At 48.4% G+C, this 27642-nt stretch overlaps 1 protein-coding gene across 3 annotated transcripts in view; it reads left to right on the top strand.

Moving 5' to 3' along the window:
• The window catches only part of ralgps2 (Ral GEF with PH domain and SH3 binding motif 2), a 677925-nt gene that overhangs the window by 137886 nt on the left and 512397 nt on the right, over nt 1–27642 (top strand). For all 3 annotated transcript variants that reach the window (XM_072511682.1, XM_072511681.1, XM_072511683.1), the window contains exon 4: nt 22086–22193. In XM_072511682.1, coding sequence (XP_072367783.1) covers nt 22086–22193 — 108 coding nt within the window. The remainder of the gene's footprint in view (nt 1–22085; nt 22194–27642) is intronic.

The raw sequence follows: 27642 nt of genomic DNA on the forward strand, positions 1-27642 counted from the left end.
ATCCTTCGCACAGTTCACAATATTTCCAAGTTTGTATCATCTGCAAATTTTGAAATTCTGCCTTGTACACCCAAGTCTAAGTTATGAATATATATCAGGTAAAGCTGTTCTGCTGTACCAATCTTGGGTAACATCAATGTACATCTCCCCCTATTCTGAAAAACAGGAGTTCACCATCTGTTTTCTGTCCCTCAGCCAATATTATATCCATTCCCTCAGCCAACTTTGTTACTTTGGTAGGATGTGGCTATGACAAGTGTTGCTGGCCATCACCAGTGGACAGCAAAATTGGCATTGTATATTTTTGGGCTGGGGATTTGGCGCTTGGTTCTTTTAACCATGTTTTTGTACTGTTTGCCCTGTCACATTTGTAGTTGGATGATTTTAAAAAAAAAAAAAGCCTAGGCCCAAGTATTTACAGCGTGCTATATGTAAATTGAAGCAAACATTGATTTAAAGATTGAATGTTGCCTGTGTGGAAACACAATAGCATGAAACAAATCAAGGACGTGCAGTTTGACCAAAGTATTTTGTTCCTTGTGATTGCTCCTAGTCAAATGAGCAATCTTCCCCCCAAAGAAATGCTTCATTGTACGTGGATAGAATGCATGAAAATTAGAAATGGATTTCTTGTTGTTGCTGAATTTGTCTTTTCTCTTCCACTGCAGTTCTCTGCCTGTTAACCTTTTCAATTTACTCATCTCTAATCTTCATTTTAAAAAAAAATATATTTTATTCAAATTTTTTTTCGGCCAAACAAAACAGTACAAAAATTTTTCCCTTTTACAACAAGAAAACAATATAAATAATAGTGACCATTTTTAACAAATAAATAAATAATATATAAACTAAATGGCAACTGCCATAACAAAATATTAACTCTCCCAAATAATAAAGTCAAACAAGCCAATATACATATCCAAGTAAAAATATCCATACAAAAACACCCCTGAGGACCCATCCGAGCCCCCCCCCCCCCCCCCCCCCCCCCCGGGTTGCTGCTGCTACTTTCCCAGTTCCTTTATCGTTCTGCGAGATAGTCAACGAACGGTTGCCACCGCCTGGTGAACCCTTGAGCCGAACCTCTTAGTGCGAACTTTATCCGTTCCAGTTTTATAAACCCTGCCATGTCGTTTATCCAGGCCTCCACGCCCAGGGGTTTAGCTTCCTTCCACATTAACAATATCCTTCGCCGGGCTACTTGGGACGCAAAGGCCAAAACATCAGCCTATCTCGCCTCCTGCACTCCCGGCTCTTCTGCAACCCCGAATATAGCCAACCCCCAGCTTGGCTCGACCCGGACCCCCACCACCTTCGAAAGCACATTTGCCACCCCCACCCAGAACCCATGCAGTGCCGAGCATGACCAAAACATGTGGGTGTGGTTCGCTGGGCTTCTCGCACATCTCCCGTACCTATCCTCTACCCCGAAAAATTTACTGAGCCTTGCTCCGGTCATGTGCGCCCTGTGTAAGACCTTGAATTGTATCAGGCTAAGCCTGGCACATGAGGACGAAGAGTTTACCCTGCGTAGGGCATCTGCCCACAGCCCCTCTTCGATCTCTTCCCCCAGCTCTTCTTCCCATTTTCCCTTCAGCTCATCCACCATGATCTCCCCCTCGTCTCTCATTTCCCTGTATATATCTGACACCCTACCATCCCCCACCCATGTCCCCGAAATCACTCTATCCTGAATCTCCTGCGTCGGGAGCTGCGGAAATTCCCTCACCTGTTGCCTCACAAAAGCCCTCAATTGCATATACCGAAATGCATTCCCCTGGGGCAACCCATATTTTTCCGTCAGCGCTCCCAGACTCGCAAACTTCCCGTCTAGGAACAGATCCCGCAGTTGCACAATCCCTGCTCTCTGCCATATTCTAAATCCCCCATCTATTCTCCCCGGGACAAACCTATGATTATTCCTTATCGGGGACCGCACCGAGGCACCCGTCATTCCCTTATGCCGTCTCCACTGCCCCCAAATTTTCAGCGTTGCCACCACCACTGGACTTGTGGTGTATTTCTTCGGGGAGAACGGCAATGGCGCCGTCGCCAATGCTTGTAGGTGGTTCCTTTACAGGACACCATTTCCAGTCTCTTCCACGCCGCTCCCTCTCCTTCTCCCATCCACTTACACACCATTGAGATATTGGCGGCCCAATAATAATCACTTAAGCTCGGCAGTGCCAGTCCCCCCCTCCCTGCTACGCTGCAAAAACCCCCTCCTCACTCTCGGGGTCTGCCCAGCCCACACAAAGCTCATAACACTCTTCTCAATTTTTTTGAAAAAAGCCCTCGTAACCATCACCGGGAGGCACTGGAACACAAAAAGAAATCTCGGGAGGACTACCATTTTGACCGCCTGCACCCTGCCCACCAGTGACAGGGACACCATGTCCCATCTCTTAAAATCCTTCTCCATCTGTTCCACCAATCGTGTTAAATTAAGCCTATGTAGGGTTCCCCAGTTCCTGGCTATCTGGATCCCTAAGTACCGGAAATCTCTTGTTACCCTCCTCAGCGGTAAATCATCTATTCCCCTGCTCTGCTCCCCCGGATGCACCACAAACAACTCACTCTTCCCCATATTCAATTTGTACCCCGAAAATTCCCCAAACTCCCTGAGTGTCCACATTATCTCAGGCATCCCCTCCACTGGGTCCGCAACATACAGCAATAGATCATCTGCATACAATGATACCCGGTGTTCTTCTCCTCCCCTGAGTACTCCCCTCCACTTCCTCTAATCTTCATTATTTTCACTGATATTCTCCTTTCCATTCCACTCCTCACCCTAACATATATTAATTACAAATTTCAATCCATCTTAGTTTATTCATGCAATAAAACAATGAAGTCCTCCTAATTGCAGGATTGAATTATTCCTTGAATGTTTTCAAGCCTTTTACCTGTCCCATTATGTTTGGAAATCTATTTATTGTTTTGATCACTCTCTCTGTAAAGAAGAACACTGTTATAAGTTCTGACTTTCTGACTTAGTCTTTTTTTAGTCCAAATTTGTGTACCCTTGTCTTGCTTTTGCAATTTAGTTCAAAGACATTTTCCAGACTTAAGTTTTTCATGTCATTTACAAATCCATCATGGCTCTTTTCTTTTGTGCGAGTGTGACTCCAGCTACTGGTGATACACACTTATAATGGCTGAAGTCATAACTGATGTGAGATTTGATCTGGAAGTCACAGATTAAACAAAAAGGGAGTCAAAGTCATAGGTGATTTTAAAGCAATTTATTATGAAATAACAGTTTATATATGATACATCAACTAAATAGGCAGAGAAGACACATTACGCATAACAGGTGAGAATGGCTTACTTGTCCCAGACAGAGTAAGCAGATGGAGGAAGCAGGGGATGCTGTTAGTTGCAGCTAGTACTGGTCGCTTCGAAAGCTCTTCCATGTCCAAAGTGATTTTTCCCTTTTAGAAAGCCAGTTTATGTAACATATTTGTCCTGTTTAACAGTTACTCAGACAGTTGGTTTAAATGTGGGTCAGAGAACCGTGGAAAATAAGAGCAGAAGTAGGCCATTAGGCCCTTCGAGCCCGCTCTGCCATTCAGTATGCTCAAGGCTGATCCTCTATCTCAATACCATACTCCTGCCCTCTCCTCATATCCTTTGACACCTTTGAAGTCTAGATATCTTTCCATTTCCTTCTTAAATATATTCAATGACAGGGCCTCCATAGCCTTCTGTGGTAGAGAATTCCATCTTTTCACCACTGAGTGAAGAGGTTTCTCCTCATCTTAGTCCTAAATGGCCTACCCCATATACTAAGACCGTGACCTCTTATTCTAGACCCTCCAGCTAGAGGAAACAATATTCCTGCATCCTGTCTGCCAAGTGTTATAAGAACATAAGAACTAGAAGCAGGAGTAGGCCATCTGGCCCCTCGAGCCTGCTCCACCATTCAATGAGATCATGGCTGATCTTTTGTAGACTCAGCTCCACTTTCCGGCCCGAACACCATAACCCTTAATCCCTTTATTCTTCAAAAAACTATCTATCTTTATCTTAAAAACATTTAATGAAGGAGCCTCTACTGCTTCACTGGGCAAGGAATTCCAGAGATTCACAACCTTTTGGGTGAAGAAGTTCCTCCTAAACTCAGTCCTAAATCTACTTCCCCTTATTTTGAGGCTATGCCCCCTAGTTCTGCTTTCACCCGCCAGTGGAAACAACCTGCCCACATCTATCCTATCTATTCCCTTCATAATTTTATATGTTTATATAAGATCCCCCCTCATCCTTCTAAATTCCAACGAGTACAGTCCCAGTCTACTCAACCTGACCTCGTAATCCAATCCCTTCAGCTCTGGGATTAACCTAGTGAATCTCCTCTGCACACCCTCCAGTGCCAGTACGTCCTTTCTCAAGTAAGGAGACCAAAACTGAACACAATACTCCAGGTGTGGCCTCACTAACACCTTATACAATTGCAGCATAACCTCCCTAGTCTTAAACTCCATCCCTCTAACAATGAAGGACAAAATTCCATTTGCCTTCTTAATCACCTGTTGCACCTGTAAACCAACGTTTTGCGACTCATGCACTAGCACACCCAGGTCTCTCTGCACAGCAGCATGTTTTAATATTTTATCATTTAAATAATAATCCCTTTTGCTGTTATTCCTACCAAAATGGATAACCTCACATTTGTCAACATTGTATTCCATCTGCCAGACCCTAGCCCATTCACTTAGCCTATCCAAATCCCGCTGCAGACTTCCAGTATCCTCTGCACTTTTTGCTTTACCACTTATCTTAGTGTCATCTGCAAACTTGGACACATTGCCCTTGGTCCCCAACTCCAAATCATCTATGTAAATTGTGAACAGTTGTGGGCCCAACACTGATCCCTGAGGGACACCACTAGCTACTGATTGCCAACCAGAGAAACACCCATTAATCCCCACTCTTTGCTTTCTATTGATTAACCAATCCTCTATCCATGCTACTACTTTCCCCTTAATGCCATGCATCTTTATCTTATGCAGCAACATTTTGTGTGGCACCTTGTCGAAGGCTTTCTGGAAATCCAGATATACCACATCCATTGGCTCCCCGTTACCTACCGAACTGGTAATGTCCTCAAAAAATTCCACTAAAATGGGCCAGGGTTGAGAGAATCCCAGAGTGTATCATGGAGTTCCACAGGGATCAGTGCTGGGACCTTTGCTCTTTGTAGTATATATAAATGATTTGGAGGAAAATGTAACTGGTCTGATTAGTAAGTTTGCAGACGACACAAAGGTTGGTGGAATTGCGGATAGCGATGAGGACTGTCTGAGGATACAGCAGGATTTAGATTTTCTGGAGACTTGGGCGGAGAGATGGCAGATGGAGTTTAATCTGGACAAATGTGAGGTAATGCATTTTGGAAGGGCTAATGCAGGTAGGGAATATACAGTGAATGGTAGAACCCTCAAGAGTATTGAAAGTCAAAGAGATCTAGGAGTACAGGTCCACAGGTCATTGAAAGGGGCAACACAGGTGGAGAAGGTAGTCAAGAAGGCATACGGCATGCTTGCCTTCATTGGCCGGGGCATTGAGTATAAGAATTGGCAAGTCATGTTGCAGCTGTATAGAACCTTAGTTAGGCCACACTTGGAGTATAGTGTTCAATTCTGGTCGCCACACTACCAGAAGGATGTGGAGGCTTTAGAGAGGGTGCAGAAGAGATTTACCAGAATGTTGCCTGGTATGGAGGCCATTAGCTATGAGGAGAGGTTGAATAAACTCGGTTTGTTCTCACTGGAACGAAGGAGGTTGAGGGGCGACCTGATAGAGGTATACAATATTATGAGGGGCATAGACAGAGTGGATAGTCAGAGGCTTTTCCCCAGGGTAGAGGGGTCAATTACTAGGGGGCATAGGTTTAAGGTGAGAGGGACAAGGTTTAGAGTAGATGTACGAGGCAAGTTTTTTACGCAGAGGGTAGTGGGTGCCTGGAACTCACTACCGGAGGAGGTAGTGGAAGCAGGGACGATAGGGACATTTAAGGGGCATCTTGACAAATATATGAATAGGATGGGAATAGAAGGATACGGACCCAGGAAGTGTAGAAGATTGTAGTTTAGTCGGGCAGTATGGTCGGCACGGGCTTGGAGGGCCGAAGGGCCTGTTCCTGTGCTGTACATTTCTTTGTTCTTTGTTCTTTGTTCACCTGACCCACAACTTTTAGTAGATTGTGGTATGGGGAGCACAGGGCTCACTCTACAGGTATGGTACAGCAGAAATGGACCAGTATTGTTTAAAACAAAACCATGTTTATTCTATGAACTCAAGTTAACCTCTTTAAAACCGTGAATATCTTGCCAACCATTAATTCAAAGATAACCCCCAAAGAATACAACATTAAGTAACCTGTATGCTGCCCTTTTACACCCAAAAGACTTTACAAACCTTTTTAAAAAATATATATATTTTATTAAAGTTTTCAAACACAATTTTTCCACCTTACAAATCAACATAAAAAATAACACAATAACTAATAAGTAACATTATTTAAATAATATAGTGAACTGACAAAGTAACAAAAAAAAATAGTGCTCCCCCCCCCCCCCCCCCCCCCCCACACCCCGGGATGCTGCTGCTGACGATCTATTTTCCCTTAACGTTCCGTGAGATAGTCAAGGAGCGGTTGCCACCGCCCGGAGAACCCCTGAACCGATCCTGTCAACGCAAACCTCATCCGTTCCAGTTTTATGAACCCTGCCATATCGTTTATCCAGGCCTCCACGCCGGGGCGGGGGGGGGTTCGCTTCCTTCCACATGAGTAAGATCCTTCGCCGGGCTACCAGGGACGCAAAGGCCAGAATATTGGCCTCTTTCGCCTCCTGCACTCCCAGCTCTTCCGCTACCCCAAATATAGCTAACCCCCAGCCTGGCTTGACCCGGACCTTCACCACCTTTCAAATCACTCTTGCCACTCCCCTCCAGTACTCCTCCAGTGCCGGACACGACCAGGACATGTGTGTGTGGTTCGCCGGGCTTCCCAAGCACCTCCCGCATCTGTCCTCCACTCCGAAGAACCTGCTCAGCCTTGCTCCCGTCATGTGTGCTCTGTGCAGAACCTTGAATTGTATCAGGCTAAGCCTGGCACACGAGGAAGAGGAATTTACCCTACTTAGGGCAACCGCCCACAGACCCTCCTCAATCTCCTCCCCCAGCTCTTCTTCCCATTTTCCCTTCAGTCTCTCATCTCCTGATATATTTCGGACACTTTGCCCTCCCCGACCCATACTCCGGAAATCACTCTGTCCTGGATCCCCTGTGTCGGGAGCAGCGGAAATTCCCTCACCTGTTGCCGCATAAACGCCCTCACTTGCATGTATCTAAAGATATTCCCCGGGGGCAACTCATACTTTTCCAGCGTTCCCAGGCTCGCGAACGTCCCGTCAATGAACAAATCTCTCAGTCTCCTAATTCCTGCCCGATGCCAGCACTGGAACCCTCCGTCCATCTTTCCTGGGACAAACCTATGGTTGTTCCTGATTGGGGACAACACCGAGGCACCCGTCACACCCCTATGTCGCCTCCATTGCCCCCAGACCTTTAAGGTTGCCACCACCACTGGGTTTGTGGTATACCTTTTCGGGGAGAGCGGTAGAGGCGCCGTCACCAGCGCCTTTAGGCTCGTTCCTTTACAGAATGCCATCTCCAGCCTCTTCCATGCCGCCCCCTCTCCCTCACTCATCCACTTGCGAACCATCGCCACATTGGCGGCCCAGTAATAATCCTCCAGATTCGGCAACGCCAGTCCCCCTCTGTCCCTGCTGTGCTGCAGGAACCCCCTCTTTATCCTCGGGGTCTTACCTGCCCACACGAAACTCATCACACTCCTATCTATTTTCTTAAAAAAGGCCTTAGTGATCAAAATGGGGAGACATTGAAACACAAAAAGAAACCTTGGGAGGACCATCATCTTGACTGCCTGCACTCTGCCCGCCAGTGAGAGCGGCAGCATATCCCACCTCTAGAAATCCTCCTCCATCTGCTCCACCAGCCGCGTCAGATTGAGTTTGTGTAAAGTTCCCCAGCTCCTGGCTACCTGAATCCCCAAATATCGGAAACTCCTTTCCGCTCTCCTTAACGGCAGGCCGTCTATCCCTCTTCCCTGGTCCCCGGGGTGCACCACGAAAAGCTCACTCTTCCCAATATTAAGCCTATATCCCGAAAAATCTCCAAACTCCCTCAATATCTGCATAACCTCTGTCATCCCCTCCACAGGATCCGCCACATACAGTAGTAGGTCATCTGCGTAGAGTGACACTCGGTGTTCCTCTCCCCCTCTAACCACCCCCCTCCATTTCCTAGAGTCTCTCAACGCTATGGCCAGTGGTTCAATTGCCAGCGCGAACAGTAATGGGGACAGGGGGCACCCCTGCCTTGTTCCCCTATGTAACCGAAAAGACTCCGATCTCTGCCGATTTGTGACTACACTTGCCACTGGGGCCCCATAGAGGAGTTTGACCCAACTGACAAATCCCTCCCCGAACCCAAACCTCTTCAACACCTCCCATAGATACTCCCACTCTACCCTATCGAATGCCTTTTCTGCATCCATCGCTGCCATTATCTCTGCCTCCCCCTCCGCTGGGAGCATCATTATCACCCCCAACAGCCGTCGCACGTTGACATTCAATTGTCTCCCCATTACAAACCCTGTCTTCATGCACCACCCCCGGGACACAGTCCTCGATCCTCGTCACTAGCACTTTTGCCAGCAACTTGGCGTCTACATTCAGGAGCGAGATAGGCCTATATGACCCGCATTGCAGCGGATCTTTATCTCGCTTCAGGATTAATGATATCGTCGTCTCCGACATTGTCGGGGGTAGAATCCCCCATTATCTGGCCTCGTTAAAGGTTCTCACCAGCAGCGGGGCCAACAGGTCCACATATTTCCTGTAAAATTCCACCGGGAACCCGTCTGGTCCCGGGGCCTTCCCTGCCTGCATGTTCCCCAGCCCCTTAGTCACCTCATCCACCCCGATTGGCGCCCCCAGACCTGCCACCTCCTGCTCCTCCACCCTCTGGAAACTCAGCTGGTCCAAAAACTGTTGCATCCCCTCTTTTCCCTCCGGGGGTTGGGACCTATATAGCCTCTCATAAAAGGTCTTAAACACCTCATTTACCTTCCCTGCACTCCGCTCCGTAGCTCCCGTTTCATCCCTAACTCGCCCTATTTCCCTTGCCGCTATCCTCTTACGAAGCTGGTGGGCCAGCAGCCGGCTCGCCTTTTCCCCATATTCGTATCTCATCCCCTGTGCCTTCCTCCACTGTGCCTCTGCCTTCCCTGTGGTCAGCAGGTCAAACTCCGTCTGAAGTCTTCGCCTCTCTCTATATAGTCCTTCGTCCGGGGCCTCCGCATATCTTTTATCCACACTCAAAATCTCCCCCACTAATCTCTCCCTTTCTTTGCCCTCTTTTTTCTCCTTGTAAGCTCTAATGGAGATCAACTCTCCCCTAACCACCGCCTTCAGCGCTTCCCATACTACCCCCACCTGTACCTCGCCATCATCATTGGCCTCCAGGTACCTCTCAATACATCCCCGCACCCTTCCACAGACCCCCTCATCCGCCAATAGACCCACATCCAGTCGCCAGAGTGGGCGCTGTTCCCTCTCCTCTCCTAGTTCCAGATCCACCCAGTGCGGGGAATGGTCTGAAACGGCTATGGCCGAGTACTCCGTTCCTGCCACCCTCGAAATCAGTGCCCTGCTCAAAACAAAGAAATCTATCTGGGAGTATACCTTATGAACATGGGAGAAAAAGGAAAACTCTTTGGCCAACGGCCTGGCAAATCTCCACGGATCCACTTCCCCCATTTGCTCCATAAACCTCCTGAGCACCTTGGCCGCTGCCGGCCTTCTTCCGGTCCTGGATCTAGACCGATCTAACCCTGGATCCAGCACAGTATTGAAATCACCCCCCATTACCAGGCTTCCTACCTCCAGGTCCGGGATACGTCCCATCATCCGCTTCATAAATCCCACGTCGTCCCAGTTCGGGGCATATACATTTACCAGCACGACCTCCTTTCCCTGCAATCTACCACTCACCATCACATATCTACCACCGTTGCCCACCACTATATTCCTAGCCTTGATCGACACCTGTATCCCCATCAATATCACCACCCCTCTATTTTTTGCGTCCAACCCTGAGTGGAACACCTGTCCCACCCATCCTTTTCCTTAACCTAACCTGATCCGCCACCTTCAGATGCGTCTCCTGAAGCATGACTACGTCTGCCTTCAGTCCTTTTAAGTGCGCGAACACTCGGGCCCTATTAATTGGCCCATTTAGGCCTCTCACATTCCACGTGATCAGCCGGATTGGGGGGGCCATCCCCTATTCTAGGCCAGTCACTCGTCCAGGTCCCGCGCACCCACCTGTCCCCCAGGCGGCGCACTCCCGTCCCGACCACCTCTTCCCTTGCCAGCTCCCTCTTGCTCCCAGCAGCAGCAACCCAGTTGACCCCCCCCCCGCTAGATCCCCATCTAGCATGGTTACTCCCCCCATGATGCTTCCGAAAGTCAGCTGATTCCAACTGACCCCGGCTTCCCCCGCTCTCTCCTTGACCCCCCCCCCCCCCGTGTTCTCACTGGAACGAAGGAGGTTGAGGGGCAACCTGATAGAGGTCTACAAAATTATGAGGGGCATAGACAGAGTGGATAGTCAGAGGCTTTTCCCCGGGGTAGAGGGGTCAATTACTCAGGGGCATAGGTTTAAGGTGAGAGGGGCAAGGTTTAGAGTAGATGTACGAGGCAAGTTTTTTTACACAGAGGGTAGTGGGTGCCTGGAACTCGCTACCGGAGGAGGTGGTGGAAGCAGGGACGATAGTGACATTTAAGGGGCATCTTGACAAATACATGAATAGGACGGGAATAGAGGGATACGGACCCAGGAAGTGTAGAAGATTGTAGTTTAGTCGGGCAGCATGGTTGGCACGGGCTTGGAGGGCCGAAGGGTCTGTTCCTGTTTGTTCCTTGTTTGTTCTTTGTGTGTGGGACTCTCATCCTCCTTGCGCCTATCTTCCCGTCATCATCTCCCCAGCGCGGGAAAAAACCCGCGCTTTCCTGGATCGGCCCCGCCCCTTTATGGCGCAGCTCCCCCATTCCCCATCCCCCCACCTCAGTCCCTTTTTCCACTGGCGCCCACATTTCTCAGTGTCCCCCCGTCAAGAAGAGAAAAAACCCTGTCCACCGTCCCGATACTGTGAACCTCCCATTCCCCAATTTACATTTCTGTACATCAACATCGTCATCTCCCCCACAGCATCAGTCCCTCAGTTTTGGTCCAATTTCTCTTCTTGGATGAAGGTCCATGCCTCGTTCGACGTTTCAAAGTAGTAGTGTCTATCTTGGTGCGTGACCCACAATGGCGCCGGCTGCAGCATCCCAAACTTTATTTTCTTCTTGTGAAGTACCGCCTTGGCCCGATTAAAACTCGCTCTCCTTCTCGCCACCTCCGCGCTCCAGTCCTGATACACTCGTATCACCGCATTCTCCCACCTGCTACTCCGTACCTTCTTGTCCCAGCTCAAAACAGCTTCTCTGTCGGTGAAGCGGTGAAATCTCACCACTATCGCCCTTGGTGGTCCTCCAGCCTTTGGTCTCCTCGCAAGGACCCGGTGAGCCCCTTCCACCTCCAGGGGGCCCGAGGGGGCCTCAGCTCCCATTAGCGAATGGAGCATCGTGCTCACATAAGCCCCAACGTCAGCTCCCTCCACTCGGGGAGACCCAGAATCCGGAAGTTCTTTCTCCTCGAGCTGTTCTCCAGGACTTCGAGCCTTTCGATACACCTCTTATGTAGCGCCTCGTGCGTCTCCATTTTTACCGCTAGGCCCAGAATCTCATCCTCGTTCTCAGCTGCCTTCGCCTTCACCCCACGGAGCTCTATCGCCTGGGCCTTTTGCGTTTCTTTTAGCCCTTCGATTGCCAATAACATCGGGGCCAGCACCTCCTTCTTTAATTCCTCCACACACCGTCGGAGGAATTCCTACTGGTCCGGGCCCCATGTCGTCTGGGCTCCATCCGTCGCCATCTTGCTTCTTCCTTCTCTTCTCTGCCGCTGCTCCAAAGGATCCTTCGCAATCTGGCCACTACCACCGATCATTTCCATACACACCAGGGGGGACTCCTTACTTTGTCACCCCACACTGGGTTTGGTCCGAAATAGAGCCCAAAAGTCCGTTAGAACGGGAGCTGCCGAAACGTGCGGCTTAGCAGTGCATCACCGCAACCGGAAGTCCTTTACAAACCTTTGAACAGGAGCACATTAGGTTAAAGTAATTACTGCAAGCAGTTATTAGTTTTAAATCACCAAAGGATCCAGAGATAGTCTTTCATGGCAGAGAGAACAGCAGTAGAGCTGTTTTTCTGACTTCAGCTGCAACACACTGAAAAACGAAACCAAAAAGACAGAGCCACACCCAAGCTTTTCTCAAAGTGAAACTAAAAAGCAGAACCAGAGCTCAGCTCCACCCACACTCTGACATCACTGCAGTAACATGAGCAGCTAACCATTTCTTAAAGCGACATTCTCATGTCACAAGCCTGTCAGAATTTTAGACTTTTCAATTAAATCTCCTCTCATAATTCCAGTGAGTACAGGCCCTGTTGACCCAATCTCTCCTCATGTAATAATCCTGCCATCCCAGGAATCAGTCTGGTGAACCTTTGCTGCACTCCCTCTGCGCCAAGTATATCCTTTCTTAGATAAGGAGACCAAAATTGCACACACTATTCCAGGTGTGGTCTCACCAAGGCCCTGTCCAGCTGCAGTAGGACATACTTGCTGCTGTACTCAAGTCTTCTTGCAATGAAGGCCAACATACCATTTGCCTTCCTAACAGCTTGCTGTACCACCATACTTGCTTTAAGTGGCTGGGTACTTTGACACCCAGCTCCCTTTGTCGCCAACATTTCCTAATCTGTCACCATTTAAATAATACTCTGCCATTCTGTTCTCCATCTGAAGTGGATGACTTCACATTTATCCACCTTATACTGCATCTGCCTTGTATTTGCCCACTCACTCAACTTGTCTAAATAACCTCGAAGCCTCTTACCATCCTCCTCATCACCCACGTTCTTACTAAGTTCTGTGTCATCAGCAAATTTGGAAATATTACTTTTGATTTCCTCATCCAAATTATTGGTGCATATTATGAATAGTTGGAGCCTAAGCACTGATCCCTGCAGGACCCCACTAGCCACTGCCTGCATTCTGAAAAAAAACCCATTTATTTTTACTTCCTGTTTCCTGTCTGCTAACCAATTCTCAAACCATGGCAATATATAACACCCAATCCATGTGCTTTAATTTTGCACACTAATCTCTTATGTGGGACTTTATCAAAAGCTTTCTGAAAATCCAAATGCATCACATGCACTCATTCTCCTTTATGTATTCTACGAGTTACCTTCTCAAAAAACTTCAGTAGGTTTGCCAACATGATTTCTGTTATAACCTGCCTGCTTACTATTGGCTGGGGACTAATGAGAATCCCACAATCCTGTGGGAGAATGAGCTTCCCCAATGAGGGGGGGGCGGAGAAACCATTCGTATACTCCATGTATAAATAAAGCTGGCCAGTTTGGAACCAGCAGGAAGAAGTGTGCTATATATATATATATATATATATATATTGTAAATAAATGTTATTACTTTGTATCCTTAAAACTCGTGCTGGATTCTTCGTGGCCCGTACAAAAATTTCCCTTTCATAAATCCAGTTGTCTTTGGAATGTTGGCCTTCATAGCAAGAGGATTTGAGTACAGGTTCAAGGATGTCTTACTGCAGTTATACAGGACCTTGATGAGATGACACCTGGAATATTGTGTCCAGTTTTGGTCTCCTTATCTGAGGAAGGATGTTCTTGCTGTGGAGGGAATGCAGCACTGGTTTACCAGACTGATTCCTGGGAAAGCAGGATGGACGTATGAGGAGAGATTGAGTCGGTTAGGATATAGTGCTGGAGTTTAGAAGAATGATGGGGGATAGAATCATGTAAAACTCTAACAGAACTGGACAGGGTTGATGCAGTAAGGATGTTCCCAGTGGCGAGGAATCCAGAACCAGGGGCTGCAGTCGAAGGATACGGTGTAGATTTCTTTTGGACCACTATGTCAAGGAACCAACAATGGAACGTGATAATCTAAATTTGGTATTATGCAATGTGAAGGGGTTAATTAATAATCATGTTGTGCGGGGTTCTTCAGGGAACACTGGCCATATCTTGATGGAAATCTTCCTTAGGCTGGGAAGTAAAGAAGTCTGATCTGAAACTAAGGTCCTACATTTAAACAAGGGAAACTACAAAGGTATGAGTTATGAGTTGGCTGGGATACATTGGGGAACTTTATCAATAGGCATTACAGTCAATAAGCAATGGCTGATATTCAAGGAACTAATGTATGGATTACAACAGTTATACATGTTTTTCTCGCGCAAAAACACAATGAGAAAAGCATCCAAACCATGGCTAACAAAATAAATTAAAGACAGTATTCGATCCAAAGAGGAGTTTTATAAAGTTGCTAGAAATAGTAGCAAAGCTGAGGATTGAAAGCAGTTCAAAATTCAGCCCTGTCCACGTGGAGTTTGCACATTCTCCCCTTGTCTGCACGGGTCTCACCCCCACAACCCAAAGATGTGCAGAATTGATGGATTGGCCACGCTAAATTGCCCTTAATTGGGGAAAAAATGAATTGGGTACTTTAAATTTATTTTTAAGAAATTAACAATTAAAACACACAGCAAGACAGGTGACAATGGAAAACAAAGGAACACATAACAACAATTAAGGCTACACACCCCACAATTATGGTTACACGTGCACCCCCCCCACCCCCCCGGGCACACTTTCAGGCATGCATGCCCTCATGCACGCACTCTCACCCCCCCCCCCCCCCCCCCTCCACGTACACGCAACCACAAGCATTATACCCCTCCATGTGCACACACATACTGACTCGCACCCCACACGCACGCACTCTCACTCCCCCCATGCGCACACACACTCGCCTCCCCCCACACATGCACACAGATGCAATTGCCTACCCCACATGTAATTGCCTCCCCACATTGTGTGTGCACACATACGTGCATCCCGCCACGCACACAGCCCGGCATGGCTGTGATCGTAACTGCTTTTTCAGCTGCTTCCCTTCTTACTCCTTTACAGTTCTCCTGCCAGTACAGATCTATACAACTACTGATATCCAGGGCGGGATTCTCCGTTGGCCGATGCCGAAATCGGGAAACGTGATTGGGCGGAGAATAGCCTCTGACGGCAAAATCGTAGCAGGCGCCGGTTTGACGCCAAATCGCAATTCCCCAGCACCCCGGATATGGCGTAAATGCAACGCACGCTGTGCGGCGTTTAAACGGCGTTTGCAGATCATTGACGGGCCATACCCGGTATTCTCCGGGGCCTCTGCGATTCTCCGCCTCCGATGGCGAGATTCACTTGTGCTTTTAAAAATCGTGAACCTGGCGTGGTGGCTGCTGAGAGAGAGAGAGAAGAGGTAGGACACAGAGAGGAGTGACTGCGGGCTGCCGGGGGGGGGGGGGGGGGGGGGGAACAGGCTGAGCAGCACGGGTGACCCCCTCCTCATTGGACTGGAGCCATATTGGTGGCCATCTTGCTGCTCACTCATGGCAGCACCAGCGAGGCCAGCCAACTGTATCCTTGGCATTAGAGACGGGCGCTAGGGCCGGAGATGTGGGAGATATGCGGGGGCAGAGCCCGCTCTTCCAACCGGGGCCACAGTGGAGCCCGTCGAACCTGGTTGGGCACGGGAGTATGCACCATGCTAACATGTTGGCCTTTCACCCCCTGCAGACAATAGCTTTTGGGGTTTGACCAGCAAAGGTTGCTGCCCTGGTGGTCGCCACAGTTCTGCGGGTTGCCCTGCGGCCCTATGAGCAGGAACTTCTTGAAGAGGAGGTGGAAGCAGCGGAACGGGCAGCAGCTGAGCGGCCTGCAGAGGGGCAGGTGGCAGCCGCACAGGCTAGAGGGCAAGCTGCCAAACAGGCCGAGGCGGGTGAGGTGCCAAGGAGATGTCACATGGGAAAGCGCATGACATTTGAAGACCTGCCGGACTGGGCATGCCGTTGAAGGCTCCTGCTGTGCAGAGAGACAGTGCGGCATATTTGCCAGATATTGGCACACCTGGAACCTGGTATGGGGGAGGACACCTGCTCCCGGTGACCATTAAGGTGACTGTTGCCCTGAACTTCTGCGCCATGGGGCTCTACGTTGAGTGGGGATCTGTCCGGGATCTCACAAACCTCGGTGCACAGGTGCATCCACGCTGTCATGGAGGCCCTATATGTCCAGGCTTTCAATGTGGTCCGAGCCCACCAAGATGCCCGGCAGTGGGGTTCGCCTCCATCGCAGGGACGTCCCTGGTCCAGGCAGCGATAGACGGGATGCATGTCCCCCTACGGGCACCTGCGGATAACAGGACGCTCTATACAAACCGAAAGGGGTACCACTCACTGAACGTTCAGCTAGTTTGTGACACCCACAGGGCCTGCACCATTCCCTCCCCACCGCCACCGGCCAGCCCGGACTAGCCCACCCCTCACACCCATCAGACAGACCACCGAGGAAGGTTGTAATGGTAGTAACAGGTGTTTATCGTGAACAAATATTTACAGATCTGTGCCCTAGCCCCCATAACTAAGCTGTGTCCACCACCCGTGCCAACTGACCTGCCGTCTAACTTTCTGGCCTTACGGGTCCTAACGCTATGCCTAGGTGGTTCCCCAGACAGTAACGCAGGAGTGGAGGCGGCCTGCTGTGGCCCATGCCCTGCGACAAGGATCCCTGTTGGCGCGTGTCTCCTGTGACGGTGCGGCCTGGATGGGCCTGGCCGCTGCTCGGGTGTCCCAGATGGTGAGGCGCTGCCCTATTCTGCCAGCTGCCCACCAGATGCGCAAGGAACATGAGAGTGGGGTGTCCGAGGTGCTGCGGTGTGAATACTGTGTGTGCTGTCCTTGTCCTTCGAGGTAACGGAGTCGAGAGTATTCCGTTACACACCTGACTTGTGCCTTGTAAATGGTGGACATGGTTTGGGTAGTCAGGAGGTGAGTTCCTCGCTGCAGAATTCCCAGCTCCTGTAGCCACAGTATTTACATTCTTCATCCAATTCAGTTTCCGGTCCATGCTGCCCCCAGGTTGTTGATGGTTGGGATTCAGTGATGAAGGAGTGTGCAGCAAGGGAAGTTGCTGCTGCTGTTATATATAAATGTTATTACTTTGTATCCTAAAAACTCGTGCTGGATTCTTCGTGGCCCTCACAAAACTGGCGACAAGGATGGGATTGGTTGCGCCATTTGCGGTTGCAATGGCAGCACATCCTCCAAACAGTTTCTGGAGGGTTGACTGAGGTGCTAGGACGATACCCAGATGCATTCCAGCCCGGTTTGGGGAAAATAAAAGGGGCCGTAGCCCGTATCCAAGTCGAACCAGGAGCCACGGCGCGCTATTTCCGGGCGCGCCCGGTGCCTTATGCTTTGCTGGAGAAGGTAGAAGGGGAGCTCACTCGTTTGGAGAGTTTGGGTATTATCAGGCCCGTCTGTTTCGCTGACTGGGCAGCACTAATTGTACCTGTAATGAAGCCAGATGCCACAGTTCGCTTGTGTGGCGACTATAAACTTACAGTGAATACGGCTTCCCGACTCGACCGATATCCAATGCCTCGCATAGAGGATCTCTACGCGAAGCTTGCAGGCGGACTCTCGTTCACGAAATTAGATATGAGTCACGCCTACCTGCAGTTGGAGCTGGACCCTGCCTCCCGACCATATGTAACGATTAATGCACACCGGGGCCTGTATGAATATACACGGTTGCCCTTTGGAGTATCCTCTGCCTGCGCTATTTTTCAACGTGTTATGGAGGGCATTTTGAGAGGTTTACCGCGTGTCGCTGTCTACTTGGATGACGTTTTGATTACAGGGACGTCGGAGCATGAACATTTGGAAAATCTGGAGGCTGTCCTTAGACGCTTTTCGGAGGCTGGAGTCCGTTTATGTCGCACAAAGTGCGTATTTCAGGCAAAGGAAGTTGTCTACCTAGGTTATCGGGTGGACCATGAAGGTTTGCACCCCGTCGCAGAGAGGGTGCGTGCGATTCAACAGGCCCCCGCCCCGATTGACACTTCGCATCTTCGTTCTTTTCTCGGTCTCGCAAACTATTACGGGAAGTTCCTCCCAAATCTGGCAACTACGCTGGCCCCGTTGCACCGTCTGCTAAAGAAAAATCACACCTGGGTTTGGGGTCAGCCGTAAGAAACCGCTTTCCGGCGGGTAAAGCAACAATTGTCGTAGTCTGGGTTACTAACCCACTATGATCCTGGAAAGCCTTTGCTCGTCACATGTGATGCATCCCCGTATGGTATTGGGGCCGTACTGTCCCACAAGATGGAGAACGGGCCCGAGCGGCCGATAGCTTTCACCTCCCGCACGTTGACTGCAGCGGAGAAAAAGTACGCGCAGATCGAGAAGGAGGGCCTGGCAGTGGTTTTTGCGGTGAAACGCTTCCACCAGTACGTATATGTCCGCCATTTCACTATCGTGACTGATCATAAGCCTCTGCTGGGACTTTTCAGAGAGGATAAGCCAATACCGCCCATTGCTTCCGCACGGATCCAGCGCTGGGCTTTGTTGCTTGCTGCATACGAGTATTCTCTGGAGCACAAACCAGGAACGCAGATAGCGAATGCCGACGCACTGAGCCGATTGCCTTTATCGACCGGCCCCATGTCGGCCCCCACGACCGCTGAGGTGGTTGCAACCCTAAATTTTATGGACACCTTGCCTGTCACGGCATCACAGATCCGTGAGTGGACCCAGACGGAGCCAGTCCTGTCAAAGGTTCGGCACATAGTCCTGTATGGTGGGCAGCATAGACAGCTCCCAGGCGAGTTGCGGGCATTTTCCTTTTTGTTTTCGTATAGGACCACCCCCCATGCGGTGACTGGGGTAGCTCCCGCAGAACTCCTAATGGGCCGGAGTCTTCGCACCCGCCTTAGTATGGTTTTCCCGGACATTGGCGCAAAAGTACGCTGCACACAAGAATGGCAGGGACAGGGTTTTTCTCGGCATTGGCCGATTCGGCAGTTTGTGCCCGGTGACTCAGTGTTCGTTCGGAATTTTGCTGGGTTCCTGGCGTAATCTTTTGCCAAACGGGCCCTATATCTTACCAGGTGCAAGCCCAGGGTCGTCTCCAGCGCAAACATGTAGACCACGTTCGGTCCAAAAGACTATCCCTTCCAAAGATTCCCCGCCCCCGGAGCTCATTGCTACAGCCACAGAGACCAGAGACAATGGAAGGTAGTCCTCACAGTCTTCCTCTGGTGCCTCACTCAAAGCATGCGCAGGTCGTTACAGAACCGCGCGGAGATAGAGGCGCCGAGATGACAGAGGCAGCAGACTCTGACTCCGAGATGGAGACACAGGACGCATCAGAGGGGGAATCCTCGGACCCACGGGCCGTGGATGTACAACCGTTACGCCGTTCATCACGGAAGCGCCGGTCTCCGTCTCGTTACACGCCGCCTGATCCAGCGCCGCGTGCAAATGGTGTCCGGCCTGCGGCAAAACGAATCCGACGCCCTCCTTCGCCAGGGTCTTCGGTGCATTCCTTGGACTTTGGGGGGAGGGATGTTATAACCTGCCTGCTTACCATTGGCTGGGGACTAATGACAATCCCACAATCCTGTGGGTGTATGAGCTTCCCCAATGAGGGGGGTGGAGAAATCATTAGTAAACTCCATGTATAAATAAAGCTGGCCAGTTGGAACCATATATATATATGTTATTGTAAATAAATGTTATTACTTTGAATCCTTAAAACTCGTGCTGGATTCTTCGTGGCCCTCACAAAACTGTCCATGTTTTTTTCCCTTTTGAGAGCATATTGATACCCCTCTTTCCTCCTCTTTAACCTTTACTCAGGCAGTTGGGTTACATCTGGGTCATGTAATTCCATCTTATCAGGCTTTAGGAATGTCTTGTTTCAGAGCAGTACTAGAGTCATGTCCTTGCCAGAGATAACAGGCCTAATCTATCCTGTGTTTGTCAGCGCAACAGGCTGCTGTGGCAACTTTCTTCATAAGAGGGTGAGCTATTTCTATAAATTTCAATATAACTGTCAAGATTTTATCAGGTTTATTAAACAGCGATACCTGGAGCACGATGGTATATATTTGCCTGGATAGGTGGAGCTGCAACAACACTAAGAAATACTACACCACCCAGAGCTATTTGATTGGTACCCCTGTGATTTATTTCAGTATCCAACCACTCCAACACAAGTGCTTTGTGCAGCATTACATATTATTTACAGAATAAACTGTCTTTGACATCATCTCCCAGTCTTGTGCCACCCAACATCAAGGATGAGCACCAATCATGGGTATGTTGTTACCTGCAAGTTACTCTCTTAAGTAGCAAGCTATTCAGATTTGAACATTTGCTGCTATTTCTTTATAATTGGTTGGTAACAATCTTGAAATTCCCTACCTATCATTATTCTGGGTGCATCATCAGCAGAAGGACTTCAGTGGTTTAAGTTGAAGGATGAGAAGGAATCTGTAGTGACAGTGCAGCTTGCATTGCACTCATCTGGAGAATTATTATATTGAAACAAACTTTGCTCAGGCAGCCTATTTCAAAATCAGCAACAGTTTATGCTTTCAAGGAGGAGAGGAGTGGTTTATATAAATGATTTAGACTTGAATATAGGAAGGTTGATCAATAAGTTCACGGATGATACAAAAATTGGTGAGGTGGTAAAGAGTGAGGAGGAGCCTTAGATTACAGAAGGATATAGATGGGCTGGCCAGATGACCCCAAGGAAAGTTTTGATGCAGTGGTGTTTGATGTCCTGAAGGTGACACCAGAAGAGTTTGCTGTGAGTATAGATGATTTTTATTTCTAGATTTATTTTTAAAAGCCTAACGAACAAAGTGTTCTGCTTGACTAGACATTGGTCAATGTTGAAATTTCATGGGCTGGATTTTATAGTGCATCTGATCAGTGGCAAATGGAATTCAATCCAGATAAGAGTGAGATGATGCACCTGGGCAGAACAAGCAAGGCAAGGGAATATGCGATGAACGGCATTACCCTGAGAAGCACTGAAGACCAGAGGGACCTTGGTGTGTGTGTACACTGGTCCCTTAAGGTAGCAGGTCAGGTGGATAAAGTGGTTAAGAAGGCTTATGGTATACTTACCTTTATTAGCAAAGGCATAGAGTTGAAGAGCAGGGACGTTATGCTGGAGCTATACAAAATGTTTGTTAGGCCACAATCTATTATGTACAGTCCTGGAATCTACATTATAGGAGGGATGTGATCAGACTGGAATGCATGCAGAGGAGATTTACCAGGATGTTGCTTGGGCTGGAGAGTTTTAGTTATGAAGAGAGATTGGATAGGCTGGGGTTGTTTTCCTTAGAGCAGTGGAAACTGAGGGGAGACATGATTGAGATGTACAAAATTGAGAGGGGCATAGATAGAGTTGACAGGAAGAAACTTTTTCCCTGGGTGGAGGGAACAATGACCAGGCGGCACAGATTTAAGGTAAGGGGCAGGAGATTTAGAAGGGATGTAAGGAAAAACCTTTTCACCCGGAGGGTGGTGGAAGTCAGGAACTCACTGCCTGAAAAAGGTGGTGGAAGAAGAGACCCTCGTAACATTTAAGAAGTATTTAGATCTGCTCTTGCAAAGTCAAGGCATACAAGACTGTATGCCAAATGCTGGAAAATGGAAATAGAATAATTAGGTGGTTGTTTTTGACCTGTGCAGACGTGATGGGCCAAAGGGCCTTTGCAGTGCTGTAGACCTCAATAACTATATCGATCCCTTTCATTGCCTAGCCATTTGCAAAATCTGGAACCTTTTCACTTCTTTCTATTCCTTCTGGTTTAGCAGCAAATGTTTATGCTGCCGTACACATTTCACCACTTGATTCCTAACTATATTACCCGAAAAAGGTCCAATTTCCTGAGCTCATGAATGTAACTTATTCCTGCAGAGAAGTAGCAGCTCCGAGTCTCTGAGTGAGAAAGCTTCAAATGACCCCAAGAAAAGTTTTGATGCAGTGGTATTTGATGTCCTGAAGGTGACACCAGAAGAGTTTGCTGTGAGTATAGATGATTTTTATTGTTAGATTTATTTTTAAAAGCCTAATGAACAAAGTGTTCTGCTTGACTAGACATTGGTCAATGTTGAAATTTCATGGGCTGGATTTTATAGTGCACTATATCAGCGGGTGGGAAAGCAGGTGGGTGGGCCTATGTAGTGGGGCACTGTGCCATTTTCACGCACACTCCCCCGCACAAGCCCCCGCACACATGCCTGCATACACATGCTCACACCCTACACGTGCACACACACCCTATATACACACACACACACACACACACACACACACACACACCCTATACACACACACACACCCTGTACACACACACACACACACACACACACACCCTATACACACACATGCTATTCACACACCCTATACACACCCTACACACACCCTACACACACCCTGTACACACCCCATACACACCCTACACACACCCTACACTCACACCCTACACACACCCTACACTCACACCCTACACACACACACATACCAAATACCCAGCACTAGACAAAGAGATTACACACAATTGGGGAAGTACTTTCAGAAAAAAACCACCAGCGTAAGGTTGAATTGATTAATATTTTGCTGGATTTGTGAACTTGGGCAGCACGGTGGCACAGTGGTTAGTGCTGCTGCCTCACAGCGCAAGGTAACTGTGTGGAGTTTATGCTTTCTCCCCGTGTATGCATGGGTTTCTTCCGTGTCCTCCTGTTTCCTTCCACAATCCAAAGGTGTGCAGGTTAGGTGATTTGCCATGCTAAATTGCACCTTAGTATCCAGGGATGCGCAGTTTAGGTGGGTTTTGGAATTGTGGGGATAGGGCGGGGCAGTTGCCCTGGTGGGGTGCTCTATCAAGAGGGTCGGTGCATCCTTGATGGGCTGAATGGCCTCCTTCTGCACTGTAGAAATTCTGTTGTCCTATGCTACTGCCAGTATCGAGCATTAAATGTTTGTTTTGATATTCTGATCGGATTCTCTTAAACTTCAAATTTAAAAAAAAAATTGTCCCAGTGGATCGCAACGTAAATTTACATTGGAAGTTGAAATGCAGCACAAACTGTCAGGCAAATAGAATCTGATGTAAATTTTTAGTTTTGCCATTTATGTATATTACTCTGGTTGCAAAAGGAATCAAATTCAGCTAATGCCTTCTTGGTTTTGAATGCTAATTACATTCCATATTTTGCATACATTATTAAAATATTCAATTTTGGCTGTAGCAAAAGCAGCTGTTTTCTTCAGAGACAATACTTATTAAATCTAAACATATTTTCCAACATAGTCACCTCTTGCATTCACCTTTTCCTTAAAGCCTTCCTGCAATGCATATGCCTGTGAATACAGTTTTTGATTAGTGCAATGAGCATGCTGAGGCTTTCAATTGAAAATCTGAAAATAATTGTTTTATGTTTACCTCAAGTTGGATTGAATTGTTGTGATTGAAGTGATGTGTAATTATACTACATATGTGAACTTATATCATATCATCTAACATTTGCACATTTGCTTTATAAGGTTGGTTAAGATGTTACTTGTTTGTCACATGAATCTAGTTGTAGAACATTGATTTACGAAAGAGAAATCATGTTTGACAAACATAGAGTAGTTTTAAAAAAAAAATGTAACTAGCATAATAGATAAGGGGTTACCGGTGGATGTGGTACATTTAGATTTGGACCCATTCCGCCTGTGCCTCTCCCAGCCACCCCCTCACACATTCTCTGTATTTGCCACCCAGTGGTAGAATAGGAAGTTCAACATTCCCCCCCCAACCCACAGACGAAGGCCAAGATTAGCTTATCAACCCCGGTGAAGAAGGAAAGAAGGATTTGGGGACAACAATTGGCAGTGTCCTGAATAAGAAGAGGAACCTGGGCAGAACGTTCATTTTAATTGTCTGCATCCTTCCCGCTCGTGATAGTGGGAGTGAGTCCCACTGTTGCAGGTCCCTCTTCACTTCCTCCACCAGGCTGGAGAGGTTGCACTTGTGAAGCAATGTCCAGTTGTGAGCTATCTGTATACCCAGGTACTTGAACTTGGTTTGAGTCAGTTTAAACAGTAGCTCCTTCAGCTCTGCTCTTCCCCCTGGGGGGTTCACCGGGAAGATTTTGCCCTTCCCCAGGTTGCGTTTGTAACCTGAGAAAGCTCCAAAGTCCCTGAGGAGTTCCGTTATCTTTCCCATACTGACCAGGAGGGTCGACATGTAGAGGAGCAGATCATCTGTATAGAGTGAAACTCTGTGCTTCTTGCCCCCTCTCCGGATACCCATCCACCCTTCCGACTATGTAAGATCTTTCGCCAGGACTTTAGCATCAGTGTTCAGGAGTGAGATGGGCCTGTTTAACCCACACTCTGTTGGGTCCTTGTCTTTTTTGGGATCAATGGGATTGAGGCCTGTGCTAGCGTGGGCGGCAGGGCCCCCTTCGACAGCGCGTCATTGAACATCTCCTGCAGGTGGCGGGCCAGTACTGCCGCAAAGCTTTTGAAAATGTCCACCGGGAACCTGGTCTGGTCCCGATGCCTTCCCTGACTGTATGGACTGCATTCCATGATCTCATCCAGCACAGCTGTGCTTTGGGCCCCTGTTTCTCATCTTCTCCCAGAACTGGTACATCCAGTCCGTCGAGGAACTGTTCATTTCTGAGTCCCTCTCTGGAGGCTTGGAGTTGCACAAGTCCCGGTAGAAGTTTGCGAAAGCTCTGTTGATCTCATTCGGAGCCATGGCAATCCTCCCATTCCCATCACTAACCTGTGGTATTTCTTTGAGGCAGTCTGTTTCCTTAGTCGGTGTGCTGGCAGGCAGCTTGCCTTTTCGCCATGTATGTAGAAAGCCCCCCATGACTGACTGAGCTGGTGGACTGCTTTCCAGTGGAGTATAGTTTGAATTCCATCTGTAGTGCTTTCTTCTCCACCAGTAAGTCACTCACCACCCTGACTTGGAAATATATCGCCGCTCCTTCACTGTCGCCTGGAAACATCCTGGAACTTTCTCCCTAACAGCAGAGTGGGTGTACCTACACCTCAAGGACTGCAGCGGTTCAAGAAGCCAACTCACCACCACCTTCTGAATGGCAACTAGGGATGGGCAATAACTAGCGACCCACTCCCCCATCCCGTAAATGAAAAAAAAAAGTAATTCCTCGGACCGGGCTGTGGAGTATCGCCTTTCTTTCTTGCTCCCAAGGCTCCTATAAGGTATTATTTCCCCCGATCACAGCCTTCAGTGCCTCCGTCCAACAAAGTGGAGGGTTGCAGGTTACATAACCCTCGAAGGCTTGTGATATTTTTTCACAGAATGCCTTAACGGCGAGGAGGGCCGTGTCCATGAGGGTCGCTGGGCAGGGCCTGTCTCCAACTTAATGTCCATGTAGTATGGAGTGTGGTCGGTGATTACTATCGCGGAGTATTCTGCCCGGCTACCCTGAGAAGTACCATTTTCCCGACTATGAAAAAGTCTATGCATGGTAGGCCCTGTGCACGTGAGGGAAGAAGGAGAACTCCTCTTTCAGGTGATTGAACCTCCATGGGTCTACCCTCCCACCAGCCATCTGCTCCGTAAGGGTGTTTAGCTCTACTGTCCCCCTGTTCTTGGGCCATTTAAGATGGCTGCCTCCTCCTTCTTTCCTGCCACTTCACGTGTGACCTGTTGCAACCAGCGCTCAACCATTCCCCTCCCCCCACCTATCCCACGACTCCCCACCTGATCATCTCTACCTGTGTGATCAGATCCCCCCCCCCCCTCCCAACTACCCCATGTACGGTTGCTCCCCTGTCCCTTCTAGATCATAAATGACTACATTTAGGCCATTGTCCTTTGCTGTTGCTTCTCAAGCTTGCTCTTCCAACCAAACTCGTTGGACTCCTCTGGGAAGTCATAGAAATGAGGAGGTCATTTGGCCTTCCGAGGCTGCTCCGCCATTCATTGTGATCATGGCCAATCATCCAACTCAATAGCCGAATCCCGCTTTTCCCCTATATCATTTCCTTGTATATCTAACTGCTTCTTGAAAACATATAATGTTTTGGTCTCAACTACTTCCCGTGGTAACAAATTTCACAGGCTGACCACACTCTGGGTGAAGAAATTTCTCCTCCTCCCAGTCCTCAATGGTCTACACCATATCCTCAGACAGTGACCCCTGGTTCTGGACTGATCCACCATTGGGAACATCTTTCCTGCATCTTCCTGTCTAGTCCTGTTAGAATTTTATAGGTTTCTATGAGATCCCCCTCATTCTTCTGAAATATAGCGAATATAATCCTAACCAATTCAATCTCTCCTTGTACGTCAGTCTCATCATCCCAGGAATTAGTCTGGTAAATCTTCGCTGCGCTCCTCTAAGGCAAGAACATCCTTCCTCCGATAAGGAGACCAAAATTGCACACAATTGACAATTGACAAGGTCCCTCATGGTAGACTAGTACAAAAGGTGAAGTCACACGGGGTCAGGGGCGAGCTGGCAATGTGGATACAGAACTGGCTAGGTCATAGAAGGCAGAGAGTAGCAATGGAAGGATATTTTTCTAATTGGAGGGCTGTGACTAGTGATGTTCTGCAGGGATCAGTGCTGGGACCGTTGCTGTTAGTAGTATATATAAATGATTTGGAGGGAAATGTAACTGGTCTGATTAGTAAGTTTGCAGACGACACAAAGGTTGATGGAATTGCGGATAGCGATGAGGGCTGTCAGAGGATACAGCATGATTTAGATTGTTTGGAGACTTGGGCAGAGAGATGGCAGATGGAGTTTAATCCGGACAAATGTGAGGTAATGCATTTTGGAAGGTCTAATGCAGGGAGGGAATATACAGTGAATGGTAGAACCCTCAAGAGTATTGAAAGTCAGAGAGATCCAGGTGTACAGGTCCACAGGTCACTGAAAGGGGCAACACAGGTGGAGAAGGTAGTCAAGAAGGCATACGGCATGCTTGCCTTCATTGGCCGGGGCATTGAGTATAAGAATTGGCAAGTCATGTTGCAGCTGTATAGAACCTTAGTTAGGCCACACTTGGAGTATAGTGTTCAATTCTGTTCGCCACACTGCCAGAAGGATGTGGAGGCTTTAGAGAGGGTGCAGAAGAGATTTACCAGAATGTTGCCTGGTATGGAGGGCATTAGCTGTGAGGAGGGGTTGAATAAACTCTGTTTGTTCTCACTGGAACAACGGAAGTTGAGGGGCGACCTGATAGAGGTCTACAAAATTATAAGGGGCATGGACAGAGTGGATAGTCAGAGGCTTCTCCCCAGGGTAGAGGGGTTAATTACTAGGGGGCATAGGTTTAAGGTGCGAGGGGCAAGGTTCAGAGTAGATGTACGAGGCAAGTTTTTTTACACAGAGGGTAGTGGGTGCCTGGAACTCGCTGCCAGAGGAGATGGTGGAAGCAGGGACGATAGTGACATTTAAGGGGCATCTTGACAAATACATGAATAGGATGGGAA

This window comes from Scyliorhinus torazame, chromosome 7 (assembly GCF_047496885.1).
Source record: "Scyliorhinus torazame isolate Kashiwa2021f chromosome 7, sScyTor2.1, whole genome shotgun sequence".
Lineage (NCBI taxonomy): Eukaryota > Metazoa > Chordata > Chondrichthyes > Carcharhiniformes > Scyliorhinidae > Scyliorhinus > Scyliorhinus torazame.